We start from the raw sequence: 22,675 nt of genomic DNA on the forward strand, positions 1-22,675 counted from the left end.
AACAAATCATCATTAAGACATTTCATATCCAAATAGTTTGCACCTGATGAGTCATTAATTTTAACATATCCTACCCTAAGGACTTTTGTGCAAGCTTTATGATTGAATACTATACTAAAGCCATTATTCAGATGTGTGTGTGTGTCAATGGGCGGACTGGCCCATCAGCTTGAAAAATTAGTGGGTTAATGAATGATGGACCAAGAAGTGGAGCTGAGGTTAGAATTCCTAAACATTGGCCTGGAAAATAGTTTAATTCTGTACAGTTTCAACTGGGATATTTTCTTCTTGAATGAAAGTTATTTCTATTCATTAATACATCACTTCACACAAACCATTTGATTCTTGATTAATTTTTTATGATAGAGAAATTGTTAAAAGAGTATCCTTCCTTATACTTTATTTTGCAGTAAATAATTAAATGATCACTTTTTGTTTAGTCTTTCCAACAATGTTTATGCTTCTCACTTTGTCGTGAAAAGGTTTTTATGATCATGACCACTGTTTTATAGTTTATGAATCAGAATTCTGTATAAATCAAGATTACAATCATTAGATATTATTATTGAGTATGCACCTTTTTTTTAGAAGAGCTCATTATATTTTAGTCTTGGTCACAGAAATGTTAGTCTCAACCTTGTAATGTCAGAATCAAAACAAAAATCTAATATATCCTTTGGCAGAAACAGCAAATTGTAAGAAATGGCAAAAATTATTAAAATTCTGTGTAGCTTCATTATAGTCCTTCACCATAAAAACACAGGTGTACCAAATGAACAAAGAATGTCAGAATGAAAAGGTGTACCATCAACCTTAAGCTGTAGGCAAAAAAATGTGCCATTAACTTGATTAAGTAAAAGACATCTACATTATATATATATCTTTAGTTCTACAGGCATTTTTTTTTTTTACTTGGAGAAAATCATCTATATTTCGAACTGTCACTGCAATCTTTTTATGCCTAAGTACTTTGACAGTAAGTCCCTGCATATCCGATCTTTAAAGTGCGCGGAAGAAACTGAAATAATTGAATATTTGCTTCTATATTTGTTATGCATTAACTCATTTTTAATGTCTAAAAGTATTGGAGGTTGAGTGGCTTTTTTTCCCAGTTGCACATTCCTGTTTTCTATAAGTATTTTATTTGCACACTTTCCGTATAAAACTTAATTCATCTTTTCTGATTTTTTTCATTTAAACGTATTTAGTTTTCTACATGAATGATGCTATTTAAATATATTTAAAGAAAGAAATTGAAAATAATAAATAAGCATGACCAGAAACAATTTCCATGTCATTACTGAGTAGGGAAAGAGAAATAAACCAAAATATAAACATTTTGCTTAATTTTCATTGTTTGCATGGCTATATTGTATAATTGATAAAATATATGCACAGAACCATAAAAGCAGATAAGAAATGCTGATAATTATTTGCTCTTACAATTTCAAATATATTTCCTGAGTATTTATATTGTCCTAATTTAATATCTAAATATGAATGACATGCATGATAGTAAATTTTGCTTAAATCAAAATTAACAGTCACTAAAGTGCTAAATGTCTCTCAGGAAATCTTATTAGCAACTTTTCTTTAACTCTACTGGTCATGGACCATGCAAGCTTATTGTATGGTCAGATGTCCATTGTCTGTCCATCCCTCTGTTAGCACAAGTTTGTTGTCATTAAACTACTTGGTGGATAGTCATAAAACTCAATACTCATATTCATGCTGTGGTCTAGTTGATCCTAATTGAAAATGATACTGTATTGGAATACAAAATAATATGGCTATAAGAGTTTCACAGGAAAAAATATAAAACTCAAATTTAATTTTAAACACAATAATTTTTAACATAATTTTTTGCTTCCCCTGACCAGGCCTTCACTTCACTTTGGAAAAATTGGTTGCCAGTCATTGAGCTTTAGTTGTCTGGAGCTCCCAGACAATGCAGTTTCTACTCCATTAGCTTTGTTTGATAGCATAGTACATAATATGATAATATTGGTCAGTGGCCAAAGATGATAAAAACATGTTTGACTTTTACTTCAATTTTCAATAGATTTATTTTCATGGATCAAGAATAAGCCAGATGAACATATAAGTTTGATAATGTCTTCCAACATTCCCTCCAAGCCTTCAGCTGTCAGCAAAAAAAATTCAAATATTTTATCTGCAGCTTCTGATTTGTGAGTTGTATTGCTATGTCAATGACATTGGTTTGCATCTAGCATATTTTACACATTATTCCATGAACGTTTAATTGTACAGCATTTTAACTTTGTTATTCAATGCTGTGAATATACTGCATTATAGTTATATTCTAGCAAAATGCAGACAGGAAGTTGTGAAGGGACATCACAATTGCAAGAGTTGTTACAATGTTTGGTACCAGCTTTGTGCATGTAGAAACACAAAACAGTAGAGGTACTTGGGAAATTTCGACTTGTGCAAAATTTTTGTTAGCACACTATCATGAATGTTTTTTGGTTGAAATTTTTTAGTGAAGACTAAAAGATGATGAAATTATGTTTCTAAAACAAAAATAGGATTCATAAATGGCTAAAATGAACAGTATTACATTTGTTTTCAATTTCATATTTTTCAGATTTAAATTAAAAGCAATGAAAATAAAAATTTGGACCTATGTGATTCTGAGTTACTCTTTGGAACGCAACTGTCGTGCAAGTCAGGGGTTATCTGTAAATAGAATTGTTTACTTCCAATAGTCATGCTTATTTTAATCTTGTTTCAAATCTTACTATATCTTCAGTCTGTAGTGCAAGCTATGTCATCAGTTTTCCTGAATTCTGGATGTTTGTGAGGTGTTTAGAAATGAATTTGTTTTTCCTTTTTTTTAAGATTGAGTCACTTTACAGTTTTAAAATCTTTAGTTTGTGCCCAAAGAGTTGTCAGAAACTCTACTCTGTCATTACTCGTCCACTCAGATCATTTATGGGAATTAAGATAATGTAAATTAGAATATACATCATCTACTACAGTAATAGGTTTAAATATAACAGTTCCCTTTTATTGGACATTTTATTGCTGGACGAGTAACAAACATCAATGAAGTAAATGCAAGTGTCCTTCAATGGTAAAATAAAATAGAGGTTCATTTTACATCAGCCAGGGTCAGCTACCATGGTGTATTCTTGAGTAAGGCACTTTGCTTCAGTTGGCTCAACTCTACTTGTGTTGCTGTCTTTAAAACAAGAGCACAAACAAAACTTTGTCAGCTATATAACTCCATTTTTAAAAAGTCACAAATCCATTAACTGCTATGTGTAACAGATCTTAATATAAATTGGTGGCAGATTTAGTATTTCTTTTCCCCAAGAGCATATGTTCAAACATTACCATATTTCTAAGAATGACATTTTTTTTAAAAATATCATTTCAGAAAAACCCATTGCTCAAAAGACACCCAGCAGTTCAGATGCCAGTGGACCAGGGGACAAAAATGACACAGGGGAATACAGGCCTCCCACTTCTGCACTTGAAAAGACATTGCAAAAAATAGAGGCAAATATTATCAATGAAAAACAACAAATTAAAAAAAATACTTCTTCATTTGAGGACCCAGACTCTTTAGAATTTACAAAGGCAACTGTAGGTCATACAAAACCAAAGGGAAATTTAAGTTGCTCCAAGTCCCGTGTTCCTGAATATAACCCAACACCTCTACAAGAGTTGAAAAAGAGAAAAACAAAGCTTTTTTCTGTTGGAAAATCAAAATATGAGCTGGCTCTTCTTGAGGGTCCCAATTCTGAGCAAGAGTATGATCCTGCATGTAATTATTCAACACATACCGTACCCTCATATGCTCGTCCACTGATTAGAACAAAAAGGAATTACAGTTTTGAAGGTGAGTTTGAGCCAGCATCGAAGAAATTTAGATCTTCATCTGCAGATTATAAACCATTGACTGCACAATTTAGTGATGATGATATGCCCAGTGAGGAAGATAATCGTGGGCAAGGCAGTAGTGAAATGACTAATGACAATGGCAGTGAAACAGATGATGATGATGGTGGTGATGAGAGTTGGCCAGATTTATCAGATGATGGTGATTTTCAGGAGGAAGTCAAAAAAGAAGAAGTAAATGAATCGATTGATACCAAGACAAATTCATGTGATCTCCCATTACCACTGGAATTTACTCCAGAAGGTTTTGTTAAAGTGTCATCTAATTCAGATTCTAGGCCAAAATCTTATAAAAACAATCAGAATGAAAGGAATAAGGATTCTAAAGGTAAAGTCAATAAAGAAAAACCAAAGGAGTCAAAAAATTCAAAGATCAGTGAGTCCAGGTATTCAGTGAAAAATTGTAATCAAAAGGGTGAGAAAGGAAATGCAGTTAGACACTCAAATGATACCAAACATTGCAACCAGGAAAGACTCACAAGTTCTGAGAAAAATGGTAATGGTAGAGACATAAATAAGAGTTCATTATCTGACAAAAATGGTGATAGTGGGGACATAAAGAAGAGTTCAAGTCAGATCAACAAGGATCATAGTTTCAAGTCACATTCTGACAAGCACAAAGAAATTATTAAAGGAGGAAAAGATAAAGACAATTCTGGAAACAGCTCTTCAAAAGTATCTGAAAGGAAGCATAGTGACAACAGAGAGCATCAGCATTCTAATTTAAGTAAAGATAAAGTGAGAGAAAAATCCAAAAGCCATTCGAAAGACAACAAATGTAATTCTAATGGTGCTCATGAAAAAGACCAGAAATCACTCAAATCAGCAGAAAAGCCAGTTAAGCAAAGGTCTATTGTTGATCTCAATGTGGATTTGTTTGGCAATGATAGTGATACTGAGGATAACACAACAGTCCTGAAGACAGATCACAAAACAGTCCTTAAGACAGATCACAAAACAGTCCTTAAGACAGATCAGAGTGTACTTGACTTGGAGATGCACAGCAATAGTTCCAATATTCAAGACATACAATTGCTCGATGACTTCTCAGACACGGATACTTATGAGGAATGTTTGAAAATATTCAATGAACACAAATCCTTTCCCAAGAAAATGTCATCTGTACACACTGGGGACTCAAAGGTATATCTAAAATTGATCACAAAGTCTGGAATAAATATTGAACTCTATTGCTTGAAGCAACTTTTGTGACTTTATGTATTGATTTCAGTTTGTACAAATCTGTCATAATTTCCCAAAAGTGAAGATTTTTTTTCAGCATCAGAGAAATGATTCACCACTTTCTAGATATTCCAGAAATAGTTAGAACCTATGCAATCATACGGCTTGTACGTTGTCTTGGTGTTAGTGTTAAAGTCTTATATGCATGATTGTTGCTTTGATGTTGGAGTGAAAGTTTTTGCCAATTCAGGGATCGTCCTGGGCTTCGCCAATGTCGCAAATTGCGATTTTTTTTCCTTATTGGCGACAAAAATATCCCATCTGGCGATTTTTTTGGCGACATACTTTTTGGTTATTTGATTTGTACATACAATCATGGATTTGGACTGGATAAATTAAAAGGCAGAACGAAAGGAAGCCACAAACTTGACTAAGCAATGCATTGGAATCAATCTTTTACACAAACGATCCTTTATTCTTATTGACAACCCCATCTTTACAGTGCATTGTTACATCATAATCTGCTTATGCTGACATCTAGGCTGAGTACTGTATGCTGCGATACAGTCAATCATGCTACCGCACTATACCTACAACTGACCGACTTCTGAAGACGCGAATAGAACAGATAAAATTAATTGTATGGCTAATCCTTCTGTTTTTTTTTTAAACATATACCAATACAATAGTTTTGCTGAACCTTCATAGAAAACTGATAAGCTTTGAAGTACCGACTACCGTGTATAAATACAAAACGAATGGAAAAAATCTAAATCACAATTACATCTGTCGCGAGTGCAGCATTTTACTCATTGATCTTTTCCTTTTGCCATCAGTCCTGTGTTACGGCTGCAGAGACTTAAACTCCGCAACAAGAAATAGCAAAAAACAAAACCAACAGTTTTGCATAATTAATAATAATTATTTATTTCTCAAAATGCAGGAGTGAAAGAATCCCTAAATTGGGTGTGAATTTATGCTTATATATACGGTCCAATATTGCCAGGTGTTGACTTGTATAAGTTTCATTCGTGGGAATGGAGATCCTATTTTTCTTGTCGAGAAAATTTATACAGCATTCAGTGATCATTCTTGGGATTTAGGAAGCAATTCACTACAAGCTTTGTGAAGCTAGCCATAAAGGGGGGGGGGGCTGCTGAGAGACTACTGGTGTCACCTGTCAGCACTGTAGACTGTGAACGTGAATTCAGTAAGATGAACTTCATAAAAACTGACATCAGAAATAAGCTCTGTATCTCATCTCTCGAGAATTTAATGAGAATCAGCATGTACAGATGTGAAAAATTAGACTTTGAAACTGCATTCAACAAGTGGGCAGCCCTAAAATCGCGACGGATCTTCATGTAACACTTTGTAACATTTTGTTAATGCTTGTTGTAATTACAGTATTAACTAATCCATCTTTGTAATTTTCATTGCCTGTTACATTAATAGACTAAATTAACACTTGGAAAAATGCACACTACTTTTTTGGCGACACTTTTTGAAAATTGGCGACAAAATATTGAGGTTGGCGATTTTTTTGGCGACATCTTTTTAAAAGCCAGGACCATCCCTGCAATTGTAGCTAAGCCATGCTGTCCTATGATGACTAGATTCATTTACAGACTTTAACCTTAGATGAAGCCAATAATGTCCATTGACTACCAGTATTTCCAATGTATGTTTCAATTTACACTCAATGTATGAGTGATCTCCCTGGATGTCATATGGATTTTTCGTATATTATAGATGTCTCATTTTGACTTCTTTACGTCGCAGGGTAAATATATTTGAAACGTGTATAAAGTTTTATTTTATTTGTAAGATACAGTGATTTATTGATACTGCTTCTTGACTGTCATATCTTTTCTATGAGTGAAATGAAGAATTTGAAATATTTCCATTGTCTTTTTCAGAAGTCCAGTGACCCAGGCATCCCCACTGTTAATAGTAAGAAGAGGGTAGCACACAAGAATAGTGATGAGGTAGATTCACCAGGATTCGTTTCTTAATATACTCAAATGATGTGCTGTATAAGTGTACATACATCTGTAAATACACACACACACACACACACACACACACAGAGAGAGAGAGAGAGATATATATATATATATATATATATATATATATATATAATAATGATGAGGACTTTGTATAGCGCCTAATCTTTAGAAGCTGTAAGGGCTTTACAACTTTAGACAACACCTATAAGATAAGAAACATAATAATGTTATTAAAAAAACAAACAACATGAAATTAGAAAAATATTAAAAAAATAAAAAGCATGCTGAGAATATTTCAGGTAGGAAACATTATTAGGTCTTTTAGTTTGTTCTTGCTGTCGAAATATTGAGTTTTGAGAGCCCTCTTGAATGTGATCACTGTGTCTTTGTGTCTAAGTTCAGTGGGCAATTCATTCCATGTTGCTGGGCCCTGTTATGCAAAAGAATGCTGTCCATATGACTTTGTTTTCATACTTGGAATAATGAGTATACGATTGTCAGAAGAGGAGTGTAAGTATCTTGCTGGTGTGTACACATGAGTGAGGTCAGATAGGTATGTTGGACTAGAGTCCGACAGTGAAATGTAGCACAGAGAACAAATTTTGTGTTTGATTCTGGATCGAATGGATAGCCAGTGTATGGTACAGAGCAGCGGGGAGGTGTGCTCTGATCATGGTACTCTAAGTATGATCCGAGCAGCTGTGTTTTGAACTTTTTGAAATTTCTGGAGTAGATATTGAGATGAACCAGACAGAATTGAGTTACAATAGTCCAATCTTGAAAGTACTAATGAACACACAACTGTTTAGTGGCATCAACTGAAAGATATTTGTGAATTGAGCTGATGCGTCTCAGCTCAAGATATGCAGCCTTGCTTATGTTCATGACATGTTGGTGCAGTGTGAGAGTACTATCCAGAGTAACACCTAGGTTTCATACTGATTGTGTGAATTTAATGTTGGCGTTGCTGATATTTATTGTTTTAGGTAAAGGATGTAAATGAGAAAGTCTTTATGTTGTGATCAGAATGGCCTCAGTTTTATCACCATTCATCTGCAGCTTGTTACAAGTCATCCATGATTTCACATCAGAAATGCACCTCTCTACACCTTGGATGGTAGCATCAACTTCAGTTGGGTGGCTAGTTTTGTATATTTGTATGTCATCAGCGTACAATTGATGAGACACTGGATGATGATCTATGACACTTGAGAGCGACTGAGTGTACAGAATGAAGAGAACAGGTCCTACAACAGACCCCTGTGGAACACCACAACATAGATCAACTGGGTTGGAGTGTATTCCATTTGCAGATACAATTTGTGTCCTGTTGACCAAGTAGGACTTGAACCATAGTAAGGCTGTATCATGACTGCCAAATACATGCTGGAGACGGTGAAGTAATATATCATGGTCTATTGTGTCAAATGCTGCAGACAAATCAAGGAGGGTGAGGACTGTAATCTTTCCGCTATCCAATGCAGAGAGAATGTCATTACCTACTTTGAAAAGAGTAGTTTCAGTACTGTGGCAAGGGCGATATGCAGATTGTACATTGCTAAAAAGACTCTTTGAATTTAGATGAGATACAAGCTGGGATAGAACAACCTTTTCTAAGATTTTTTAAATGAAGGGGAGATTAGAAACTGGGTGGTAATTCTTTAAATCGTTATGGTCTAGTGTTGGTTTCTTTAGCAGAGGCTTTACAATGGCAGTTTTGATAAATTGATGGGAATTCCCCAGATGAGAGAGAGGTATTAATAACATCAGTTAGTGAAGGCAATACTGGATCTAAGCACTCAAGCAGCAGTTGTATATATAGTTACAAGTCTATGCTCTTAAAATAAGTACCAGAAAAGAGTGAAGACAACAGGCTTTGTAAAATTTAATGAAAAATTTATTTCCCAAGACTAAAGAGTAAAAAAATAAAATAAAAATGAACTCACGGTATTGCAAATTAAATCCAGTTTGCAACCCAAGAATTAAAAACACAAGTTCTGTCAGTGAAAAGTTATAAATGAATCACAGTTCAGATCTGATGAAAAAACAAGATGGAAGGCGATGATGTATGCAATAGTCAGTTGTTGTTGTTGTTTTAGGGTTTAATGCCATTTTTCAGCACATGGTCGGCTTTACATGGTGGCCAGTATTAATGGTGGAGGAAGAACCCGGGAAAACCCCGGAAAGAACCACCGACCCTCGAGAAGCTACTGGCAAGCTTTCTCAACTATCCACATTGGCTGAATCTGAGACTCGAACCTACGCAGAGGTGAGCAATAGTCAGCATTGTACTGATGTGTCAGTAATCTCTTGTTGAATCACAGAAAATATTATTCCAGTTTTTGAATTCTGTATAAATTCTAGTAAATGTCTTTGTCCAAGAATTAACAGAGCACTTTAGTATTTCCAGGGAAAACAATCACTTGAAATGCGATAATCTGAGGAAAATCAAAATTCATCCCTGAAGTGGACACAACATAAAACAACTTGAATTCTCAAGTGTTAAGGCATGACTGATAGAATTCTTATCATAACATCAGTTAGAAGACTAACTAAAATGCAAATCAGATTCCCATATGGGGGTCAAGAGTTCATCCTTCTGGGAAAAATAGAAGTTTGTTTGCGAATTAACACGTGCCTCATGTCACATAGTCCAGGTATCACCTTGACTCAACTAAATGATTCTTACTCTGAGAAAGATTTTTTTTTAAAAAGTTATTTACCAAAATTGTCACTTATATTAAGGTCAGCAACTAGATACAATGTCTCCATTATTAGGTATTTACATCAATGAAATAAAAAAAAATCAATGAAGTCAAATAGAACTGAACTTAATTTTGAACAAAAATCAAGTCCACTAAACAATATTACATTACAATAACATGTAATGGAATAAAAAAAATATTTTAAAACTAACAGACAAACAATTAATATATATATTCAGAGATCTCGGAAACGCTTAATTACGTGTATTTGGATGCCAATTTTTTCTCTGGGACGCAGAAATTCCCTGAGGCGGGAGACCTCCGTACGCATGTTATAGATGTGCGGCAAATTTCAAAGACTTGCCAGTCCTGCTTCAGCCACCTGCTTTGTGGGAAAATGTGTTGATCAGTTAGCTGTGCTGATATTTACAATGACAGAATTCAGTGACTGAAAGACCCCTTGATGTACATACATGTTGCCATTATAAGAGTACATCAAAAAGAATATGATGCAATAGCTGGGCAGCAAGATGAAAGGCTTTGACTAGCGGCCGGATGCAAAAATGTACTGATATTTACAGTGATTGAATTCAGAGTCAGAAAGATCCAGAGATGTACATTTGGTCAGAAAATGTAAATAAATATCAATACATTTCCCACCCGGCGGCCAGTCAAAGCCTTTGAACTTACCACCCAGCTATTGCATCACGTTCTTTTTGATGTATGTACATCAAGGGGTCTTTTAGTCATTGAATTCTGTCATTGTAAATATCAGCACAGTTAACTGATCAAAACATTTTCCCAGAAAAATAATACACAGATTGATTGGTTATAAATTCACTTATGTGGGACAAGGTCTGTGTCAGTGATCTAGCACAGACATGCCCCAGGAAAATCATGGTGAAGATGAACTTACCCAGAAAGCCATCAGGGATGGTCCTGGCTTTTAAAACGTTCACCCCAAAAAAATCACCAACCTCAATATTTTGTCACCAATTTCCCAAAAAATTTGCCAAAACAAATAGTGAATATTTTTCCAAGTCTATTAATGTAGTAGGCAATAAAAATTGAAAAAGATGTGATAGTTATTACTTTATTGACAACAACAGCAATACAGCCATAATATTACAAAATAAATCATCACGTGACCATTTTGCACTAGTTCCATTGTCTTTGCATCTGGTATCACCATTAGTGCAAAGGTATGACTTGTCACCTGAAATAAATGCATTATTAAATGTAAAATATCTGCTTTACTGACATCTACAGTCTCTCTTTCTAAATTAATAATACAAACATCAGGTATTAAGCAAATCTGTATTATGTATATTATGTTCCAAATAAATGTTTTGTAAGGAACTTTAGTTAATGACATTTTAATACTAAAATCGTCTTATCATGCTTTGCAATGTAAGAAAAGTGACGTATGATGTGACTGTTGATTTCACGGATTCAGGAATTAAACCCCTCCCCTTTTTATGGCTAGCTTCACAAAGTACATCTCCATCAACCAGGAGTTCAGAAATTTAGTTTTGCTGCACTTTACATGCTTTGCTTATAGCGAATTGCTTCCTAAATCCCAAGAATATCACTGAATGCTGTAGATTTTTTTTCTTGACAACCAAACTAGAATCTCCATTCCCACCAATGAAACTTAAGTGAGTCAACACCTGGCATTATTGTACCACATATATAAGCATTAATTACTATCACTGAATTAAAAGAAGGAATGAAGAAACATATCACAATTTGTTATTTAGTAAGCAGTGTTATATGCATATATGAATTAGCAATAAGGAAATAAGGTGGGATATAAAATGTGGGAAATAGTTATCACATGTATGGTAGCTTTAGACCATATTTGAACTGTTAACATAAATTCACACCCTTTTTAGGCATTGTTAGTTACGACAAAACAGGGCATTGTTTATTTGTCAGTCAGTTGCTAGTGCTTTCACTCACAGTAGAACAGGTGGTTTCTTTGAAGTATGTCGAAAATGCTCGAGTCTAACTTTTAGCTATTGTGCAGTGTAGGCACAGATGACCAGAATATGAAATGGGGGCATGTTGGGGGAGGGGGTATAACGCACTCCATAGGGAGAAACAGCGTGTCCTTTGAGATTGTGTATTGGACCCAAAAAATCAGTGAATATTCTGATTGAGATTTTTTTCATTTGCTTTGTATTTATACACAGCAATCAGTACTTCAAGGGTTATTAGTTTTTTCAGAAGTTTCATCAAAACCATTTTATTTATACATTTAAAAAAAAAACAGATGGATTAGCCATCATTCAAGTAATTGTAGCTGTTTGTGTTCATGTCTTCAGAGGTCAGTTGATTGTATAGTCCCATAGCATGACTGAGTGTATCACAGCATACAGTACTCAGGCCAGATGTCAACATATTAAGCAGATTATGCATTGTAAAGATGGGTTTGTCAATACAAACAAAGGATTTGTTTATGTAACAGATAGTTTCCAGTGCATTGTGTATCCATGTTTGTGGCTTCCTTTTTTTGGTCCCTTTGAATGTCTCCACTCCAAATCCATGATTGTATGCACAAATTAAAAAGCCAAAAAGGTTGTCACCCCAAAAATTGCCAGATGGTATATTTTATCGCCAATAAGGGGAGAAAAAAATCGCAGTTTGCAACAGGTATTTCATATGTGTCCAGACTGGCTCTTCATGCCAGACTCTTGTTGGTAAAACTATGCAAAGAAAGAATTCACTTGTTCGGTTATGGATAGAATCTCATGAACTAGATGGCTCTCCACATTGATGGAGGTTTTCAGGGATAAGTGCAAAGTCAGTATCACCTCTTTAAGTACCTATATCCCACAGCTGACTAATTTCTTTCTCTGGCTGTTCAAGAAGACAACAAATAGCCCCAATTAATATGAAAGGCTACCGCTTCATGATGTCCAACACTTTTAGGCATCATGGCAAAAGGAATCATGATAGAGATCTATAAGTTCTACTTGCCAGTGATGACTTGAATAGACCTGTTTTCAAAATGGAATAATATAATAATAATAATAATAATAATAATAATAATAATGCTTTATTTATAGCGGGTGACTCATTAGTCAAGGACTATTCTCCCTTGAGGCCCTCTTAAGGAGAGTCTCAGATCCATCTGAACCTTCAGCCAGAATTTTGCTGAAGCAGCTTTTATACAAAACATGCTTTCTGATAGCCTTAGCATTTTTTGGCATGTAGGATGAGTGAGTGAGTCACATGCTTTTTCAATGGACCTGAATTGTCTCTAACTGAGATTCGCCATTAATACTGGCCGCCATGCATAGCCTATCGTGTGCTGAAAAATGGCGTTAAACCTCACAGTGTTTCTGAAGTCCTAATAAGACTATCATAGCCAAGAACAGACTGCTATCAGCAGGCAGTCATATATTTGTCATGGTCTTCTTTTCTTTGATACCCTTTCTTCTGATGTTAATGTCACTGGAGAATATATCAAATGGAGATAGTGTATATTTTGTTGATTATGTTTCTTTGTGAATATTTACTTGATCACACTTCAATAATACCATCTCAGCCTCCACACTAATGCAAGCATCCTAAATTGATGTATCACTCAGCTTAAAAATGGTGCCATACTTTATACCCACTGTTGATATGTTATAGAGAGAAAAGATGAAATTTGTATCATTTCAAGGTTTGTATTCATGAGTTTATTTTCTAAATATTAATGTAATTGGGTAAAAAGTACAGTCAGAGAAACATAATTTACAAAAGAACTTACTATTGGTGTTATGCTAAATTCTTCCACTTGCAGAGAAAAGAAAATGTGAACAGGTTTTAGAATACAGAATTTATATGTTTAAGTAATACTGTTATTTAACTTAGCAAAATAATACATTTCAGTATTAAATTGAAAAACCTGTAAATTAAAACTGAAGAAACATACAAAGTAGAAATATAACAAGTGAAACTCGGAGTAGATGAAATAAATTACAGGTTAGATTAACATGGAAAACAAAGAACTATATGCAGTATTGAGAATAGATTTGCTGTATTGTGTACATAACAGAACTCTTATTGTCCAATAAAAACTTACCAAAGCGACTAATTACCGTGTATACTCACTTATCAAGAGTCCAACTACAACATGTACAGGCCCAGATCTGCCATTAAAGAATGCATTAGCAGATCTGGGTATGTGCAGTGTGTTAGGAGTAATCAGTAAAACAAACAACATAGACGCAGACAGAGGTGAGATGACAGTGATCCGTAATGGTGATTGCTTTAGACCACTTGGCCACTTGGGGCCCTGACATGAAAAGTAAACTTGCAAAGGTTTATTTGCCGCAAATTTGTGTACCTGTTAAGCTTTTTATTTCTCATAGAGGAAACAATAAAATCTCTCACAGTATTTTGAACTGTCTCTTTGAAATATGTGACCCTCCGATTTATGGGTCAGGGAGACAGCTTCTCTTGTCACTGGAATCCCAGATACAGCATTCTTGATGGAAAGATTACCCCATATATTTACAAAATTGTGGAAATTATTCATGATACTTATGTTTTAACAGATCATTGATAATCCCATCCCCTAGTTCTTGACAAATTTATTATACCCCCTCACCCCACCCTCAACACACGCACACGCACAGTCCTACAATGGGAGATCTAATGGTTTGTACTCTGGACTTGGAATGAGTAAATTTAAATTTAATTTGATAATGTGATCACTGTTGTGTGCACTTGGCTTAAGTTTTAGTCCTTCCATCTAGAGTCATCCAGGAATTGTAATAAACTGTTACTGGGGGAGGGGTAACATAGCATTTGTCAGAAGGAATCTGCTGCAGCCTTAACAACCTGCAGGAGACATGAGAAGACTTCAACATTAAGCTTAATTAAAGGTTTCTGTGTCTTTCATGGATTGTTTGCTGAGTCTTTAGTTATTCATGATTGCAATACAAATAAAAAGAGATTTTTTTAAAGAATACTTTTTTTAAGATATTCTCCTTGCTGTTTTAAAACTAAATCTAAATTAAGTATGGTATTTTCAGCATATTTTATTAAATAGTTACATTTGTTAATATATCCTATAGTTTGCACAAAATCTGTAGCCATATTTTCCTTGGTAACAGATAAATTAGGCTGTTTACTTGTGTATATTTACAGTTAAACAGAAAACAGCCAGTGAAGACTGGGTCAGTCCCTGTGAAGATGAGCCCGGCTCAGGTGATGTTGAACAGATTGAAAATGATGCAGGAGAGAGCATTAAAGGAGGCAGCCATGGCAGAAAAACAATCATCATCATCATCGGAAAAACAATTGCTATCCACCTCCACAGCCATATCATCAGGCCTGGCAAATGTATGGACACCAGATCATTAGCCTTATAGTAGCACTCATTTCATGTCACATTTATTATAAGTGAAATAACATATTGATCCTGTGTAGCTTCACATCCAGTTCTATTCAGTCAGTTTCCATGATTGATGTAGGAAACTAATTCTAGTCAGTCAGTTTCCATGATTGATGTAGGAAACCAATTCTAGTCAGACAGTTTCCATGATTGATGTTGGAAACTAATTTGATACATTTTACTAGAGGTCTACCTGCTGTTTTGGGTCCATTTTTAGGCATTTCTTGATGGCAACTCATTGATGGTATCAATATACACTAGCGGGTCTGCAGGTGACAAATTTTAATATCTGTTCATCCTGATAGTGAGGGAGAAAAAGAAGGGAGGGAGAGAGAAAAAGAGCAAAAGAAAAATGAAATAGACATAAATATGGAATTACAGGATTGAATACCGGTAATATACATAAGGTCAGGTATATTTCCTAGATGTAAAAAAGAAATGAGTTAGTATTGCGAATGCAGCAATTTTATTTGTCTCCACTATAAAATATGGAATAAAATAGAATTGCAGAGGTTTAACGGCAAATATTGATGAAAGTAGTCCCCAGGTTCAAGAACACAAGCCATTGGGAGACCTTTTGGGGTCTGTGTTGTTTACCATGGACTTTTAATCTAGTATATATGGTACCCAAGGAACAAAGCCGTTATTTTCTTTTATAATAGCACACTGGTTAAACTTAGACCCAGATCTGCTATCACATACTGCACCAGCTTCTCGTGGGTCAGTGGTTCTTTCCGGGGTTTTCCGGGTTCTTCCTCCACCATTAATACTGGCCGCCATGTATAGCCTATCATGCTGAAAAATGGCGTTAAACCCCACAACAACAACAACAACAACATACTGCACCAATGGCTGAGGGTCTTCATTGTGTTCCTAAAATTGTAAGTATAATGATTAAAGTATACCCAGATCTGCCTGCGCATTATGCTGTGATTGGTCTGGGTGCTGGATGTGTGTAGTTGGGTACATGTTACATGCATGAGAGAAAACTACATCTGTATTGTGTTTCAAGTCTGCAAAAGTATGAGTTTCATGTGGCATTGGGGTATGTCATGTGCATGAGGCAGAGACATAATCATACAAAATATGAAGCAAGTTATTTCATGACTCAGAAAGAAAGAAAAAAATGTGGTTTTGGCATTTATCATATATGTGCTCTTTTACATTTTCCAAGTATTTTGCTGTCTGAATGGATTTCAAAAAAAATTATTAACAGACATCAGTGAAAACAATTGCACGGTTCCCATATGTATGTGCAGTATAGAAAAGCAGAGTAAACATCCATATCAAATACCAAATCAACCGTTTAAGACTATGTATGTAATAAATAGATGATCTCAAATGGGTAACAATTTAGTATTGAATTTATTAAATGAGTTGAATAATGTCCAGCATTTGCAAGCAAAAGCTGGACATTATTTAATGAGTTTCATAAATTTAATATTAAATCATTACCCATTTGAGATTCTTTTTATCACATTGTTTTATTTCAGTAGAAATTATTTAGAATTAATAATTTTGTTCAATCCGACAGACGCTGTACCTTTCATTTGTTGTACATAAAAAGTAGTCCCAAAAAAAGTTTAAATAGTAAAAGTATATTATACTTTTTTGATAACTATAAATCAAAGAATAAGCGTCCATCCAAGTAAACAGAACATTTTGCAAAAGACAAACATTTGTCAACACAAAATGTCCTATGCATGTGATGTCACATTGATATGGTGCACAGTCCCAGTTTGAGTTAACCTACACAGCACAGTGACCATGTTTACATTGCACATCACAACTAAACATTACATTGTTGCGATATTTTTGTGAAAAGAAGATTACTGGATGCAGAAATATATATATTTACTGTAATGTATTTGACTGGATATTCGCAGTATTTGATTTGGAACATAAGATTGTGCAGAAGACATAAACAAATATTGTTTTGAGTCAGACTTGCATCACATATTTATCATGTAAATAAGCAGTGGTTGGATAAAATTATGTTTGTTGGGGAGGCCAGTTTATGTCTACATTCTTCTGTGAACAAAGGTGAGTTTATTTACTTCAGTAAGTTCACGTTTAAACCAAGCTTGTATATAGGGTGGATTCCATGCTACAAATATACTGCCTCTCTGTCCCCACCCTTGCTATCATCTGAGGAATACCTGTAGTTTTACTTGTTGTTATTGTTCTTTTCTTGGGGTTTTCGCCATTTTTCATGTTATGTTATGTTACACATGAGATAATAAACCCCTGTGGGGGTAAATTGACAATATTGAAATAGATGAGACCATTTTTCCCCAATTCCGTTTCGTGAACCTAATAGAATAATGTCAGCCAAAAATGTTCAGTGAAAACAAAAAATTGCAGAAGGCAGGGTTTTAAAACATTTTCCCATGATCGCAACCAATCAGTAAAGAGAATATTGCACAATAATTTCATGGGCTTATTTGGACCAGTCAGAATCACATAAAGTGATATGTTCACATGTTATAATATCAAAATTATGAACCTGCACACTCTATAGGTAAAGTGGATCAACTATGTGATAAATAAACAAATGCACTGATGTGACTATTTCTTGCAGAAGTCAAACATTAAAATGTGTGGAAAGAAAAGGATAGCCTATGTACCAAAGACAGAGATGCCTCGTAGTGCTAGCACCTCATCTGTTTCTTCATTATCACAGTCTAATGCAGCTTCCAGATTCAAATCTACACCTACAGCTAATACTGCACCACAGAAAACTGTTGCATCCACTTCCAGTAAAACAGAAAAACGGAAGGCTCATGTTCCCAATGTGGTAACTTGATTTTCTTTCTTCTAACTGATTTCATTATACATAGCATCAGGTACCATATATACTTGCTTATAAGACAAGTCCATGTGCAAACTGCACAGACAGATCTGAAATCACATAATACGCCAGAAAATCTGGGTCTGTGCAGTTTGTTAGGAGTGATCAATAAAACAAACAAATAGACCCTGATCTGCAGGTGCATAATGCAACTGCAGATCAGGATCTTTGTTGTTTTCAGTTTAACTCGACTTACATGTAAGTACAGATGGTACTGGATGTACTGCCAGTTCTGTGCTTTTGCTACTTAGTGAAACATTGGTTATAATTTTTTTGCTGCAAAGAGTATAAGAGGGAGAGAACTCTAAATGAGGGCAGGTTCAATATTTGATGAATGATTCCAATATCTTTTGTGACAGAATAAAAGACTGATATTGATGTGTATTGTCTGGTGATTTTTCATGATTTTCCCATGATTTTCTTTCAAGCTAATGACCAAAAGAAAACTATCCGTGAAAAGATTTTGCCACTAGATTGTCAAGTTGATATTTAAAATCTTGTATATGGTCGTTTTCTCAAGCACATTTATAAGTTATGTTCTTTATATGTGGCCATGGCCAACTTCTAGCTATTCGCTTTAAATATCAGAGTCATATCCACAAAATTAAGTACTGATGAAAATGAATGGTTGCTAAACAACAAAAATTGATACCTTTGAAAATAATGAATTCAGATTAGTACATTGAGACTAGTTAAGCCTATTTTCATCTGATATTCAGTAACATATTTCTTTTGTTTAATGATAAAGTCCCTTGAGAAGTTAAAGAGACCAATAGTCCAGGCCGATTCCAGCTCTAAAATCCCTTCAAACATGCGTCAGAGGTATCTGAACACCATGATAGATGAATGTCTGAAAATATATGGTAATGAAGGAGATGCATTCAAGAGGGTGAGTAGATATCATAAATAAAAAAGACAGCAATAATGAATTATTGAAACATTGAACTTTTCCTTAAAAGAAAAGGCAAATCTAAACATTTAGATGTTGCTCTTAGTACTGGCTACAATGAGTTTAGAAAATGGTTTAGAACTAGTGGCCACATTCATAGAGCATTGTCCATCTTTGTTTGAAGTCTCTTAAAATTTATATCTCAGTTCTTAACCTCCATGCATTGTGATGTCATTGGACCTCACGTAGAGGTTAATCTAAAAATACAGATCAATCCAAGTTCAGCGGTCAAAGTTTAAAGTATTTGTTACGTAAATATATGCATTGTAAATATTTCTTCAATTAAATTTAAACTTTTTGGAAAAGACATTGATTTATAGTGTTTTCATGTTCTCATGATACTGCCAGCAGTAATTCATAAAAATGAGATATCACTGAAACAAATATACAGTATGCATGATTGTTGTGTAATATCTTATCATGGTCCAAACATTGGCTCCAAGGAAAGTTTATATGGTTGTGTGGTGAATATGTTATATGCAGTCAAACCTGTCTACAGCAGCCACCTATGATAAAAGGACAAAGAAGAATTTGTAGACAGATGACATCTAAAGGCAACCACAGATCTAAAACTTTGTAACAGATGCATGTACTATGCACGGAATAGTGTTAGAAATATTAGTAGTTGTAGTATCAGTATTATTATTTTACATGTATTATTACAGTAGCAACAGTAGTATATTATCAAGATACATGTATTTAGTATACAGTATTTAGTATATATTATCAAGATACATGTATTTAGTATACAGTATTTAGTATATATTATCAAGATACATGTATTTAGTATACAGTATTTAGTATATATTATCAAGATACACGTATTTAGTACACAGTATTTAGTATATATTATCAATATACATGTATTTAGTATACAGTATTTAGTATATATTATCAAGATACATGTATTTAGTACACAGTATTTAGTATATATTATCAAGATACATGTATTTAGTACACAGTATTTAGTATATATTATCAAGATACATGTATTAAGTATACATTATTTAGTATATATTATCAAGATACATGTATTTATTATACAGTATTTAGTATATATTATCAAGATACATGTATTAAGTATACATTATTTAGTATATATTATCAAGATACATGCATTTATGATACAATTCTACAAGTATATTAAATATATATTCACAAGATACATGTATTTAGTATACAATATTTAGTATATATTATTAAGATACATGTATTTAGTATACAGTATTTAGTATATATTATCACGATACATGTATTTAGTATACCTATTGAGCAAAAGCAAAAAATAATAAAATAACAAGTTCCATGCAAGATTACTGTCCTCCATTTAATCCATAATGTACATTAAAGCATTCCTGACTCTCATATCATCGTCACATTTGTCAAAGATTGTAGCAATTTTCATTAATTGACATCCAGACATTGTGAAAAACAGGACTGACTTTCTGTTAGGCCAGTTGGTATAATTAGGCATAAAAACAGGTGTTCACACTTCAAACAATTGATGGATTAAGCAGTTGCTCAACTTCACTGAGATCAAAAGAGAGTTGGCTTTTGTGAGAAACCTCTGGTGATTGGGGGAATAGAATGAAGCTTAGTTGCTTATAAACAATAAAGGGTATCACAAATGCACTGTATCATTACTTAGAATTATTTTTTTTTCCATTGGAGATTGCTTTAATCCATAAGCTTGAAATAACAATTACTAGATTCATCCTATTGATATTGAAAACAAAGAAAATCAATTTAAATAATTTTACTTAAAATGGAGCATGATAACAATGAAAGCTGAAGAAAACAAAATGTCCTACTTTGTCATAAGGCAATTTTCATACTCTGTCAGAGCAGTCTTCACCCTGGGCAATGTATGTGGACTTGGTTGTGTCACAAAAGAAAACATTGATTTGCATCATATACCTTCATGTAACCAGTGCTTTACTTATATATAAATGAAGTGTTTATTTTCATATCTGGATCAGTCACTGCTGGTACACTCAAGTGGCTGCTTAAAGCAAGGCAAAACCACTGCTTGGTTAGGAAACAGCTGGCTACTGACCACAGAAGGCAGGTGACCATTAAATAGAGGGTATTTATATAGGAAATTCGCTGGGGGTGGGTGGCAAGAAATTATAATGCCCATTATGACCTGGTGACAACTGAACACAGGTGACCATTAGGACAGGTAGACACTTGTTAACTGAATAAGCCAGCACAGGGAGTTTACCAATTTGGAAAAGCTGATCCGTGACTTTTTTACGACTTTGAATCATAGGCAAAGTAGGCATTGTTTCCATCATATCACTTTCCTCAGCCACATCACTTTTGTTTGTCAGTTAAATCTTCAACATAGATGACAGTGTGAAACTCTTTGTTGTCCGTAATTTAGTTCTCTCATCTGGCATGATTGTTAACCATATTCAGATAATAGTACTTTTAAAAACCATCCAAACAACCTGAACCTGTAGGCAGATTACATAATGATAAATCTGGGTATGTGTCTGTTATACAATCCATAATGTGCTCTGTTGACTATTGTAGGCTGTTGAGGAGGAAGAAGCTGTTTATAAAAGGTGTTCAAATAAGAAAATCTACCTCAATCTGTCCGTCAACACCATAAAGCGCTTGAGAAATGAACATGAAAATAATTCTTCCAAGAAATCCTCAAGCCAAAATGTGATGAAGCTATCCCATGAAGCAGTACTGGGTGGTGCCCCAGCAAGAAAGACAACTTTTACTTTAAATAGATCCGGAGGCAAGATTGAGCTTCAGAGTGAAAATTTCTCAGGTAGGTACTTACTAAATAAAAGGTGATGCATGACTTTAACTGGAAATTATGGAAGAATTGATCAAAGATTTTCATTTTAAAGTCAGGTTGCAGTAATATGTGATTGAGGATCTTCATAGTACAAAATATTTGTGGACAATTGCAGCCTGCCTTACCACTGACATTTTTTGTTTGAATGATTAATAACGTGTTTGTGAAGTATCAACATTTGTCATAATTTTGTCCTGTAATGATGTCCTGTATTCTTTGAATAGATTCATCAATAATCAGCTTGTTATATTTCAGTTTGCAGAATTAGCTTGAAGAAATGTTAGCTTTGCAGGGCTGTATAAATTGGATAGCATTATGTCTGGAACTAGTCAGTGTATTTGCCAGAAAAGTGCCTGAAAGCAAAATCTTAGTTCTGATCAAATTTCAAGTCTTTTTTTTAGTTGATGGTTGTCTTTTTTCGGTACCATCCTCTTGTGGATCAGTAATTAATCTCTTAACCATGTTACTACTAGAGTGCTCATTTTCAAATCAGTTTTTAGTATGGCCCAATAAAATGTGACTTTCCTGATATCGATAAAATCAGTTTTTAGTGTGTGTAAATATGGCCCAGTAAAATGTGACTTTCCTGATATCGATAAAATCAGTTTTTAGTATGTGTTAATATGGCCCAATAGAATGTGACTTTCCTGATATCGATAAAATCAGTTTTTAGTGTGTGTTAATATGGCCCAATAGAATGTGACTTTCCTGATATCGATAAAATCAGTTTTTAATATGTGTTAATATGGCCCAATAAAATGTGACTTTCCTGATATCAGTAAAATCAGTTTTTAATGTGTGTTAATATGGCCCAATAGAATGTGACTTTCCTGATATCGATAAAA

General features: G+C 34.2%; 1 protein-coding gene across 1 annotated transcript in view; it reads left to right on the forward strand.

The window, feature by feature from the left end:
• The window catches only part of LOC149806424 (uncharacterized), a 66,100-nt gene that overhangs the window by 746 nt on the left and 42,679 nt on the right, over positions 1-22,675 (forward strand). The window contains exons 2-7 of the mRNA XM_089953092.1: positions 3,404-5,070; positions 7,029-7,097; positions 14,969-15,163; positions 17,797-18,012; positions 18,815-18,955; positions 21,554-21,800. Coding sequence (XP_089809218.1) covers positions 3,404-5,070; positions 7,029-7,097; positions 14,969-15,163; positions 17,797-18,012; positions 18,815-18,955; positions 21,554-21,800 — 2,535 coding nt within the window. The remainder of the gene's footprint in view (positions 1-3,403; positions 5,071-7,028; positions 7,098-14,968; positions 15,164-17,796; positions 18,013-18,814; positions 18,956-21,553; positions 21,801-22,675) is intronic.

Source organism: Sinohyriopsis cumingii, chromosome 1 (assembly GCF_028554795.1).
Source record: "Sinohyriopsis cumingii isolate HCF-2022 chromosome 1, ASM2855479v2, whole genome shotgun sequence".
NCBI classification, from domain to species: Eukaryota; Metazoa; Mollusca; class Bivalvia; order Unionida; family Unionidae; genus Sinohyriopsis; species Sinohyriopsis cumingii.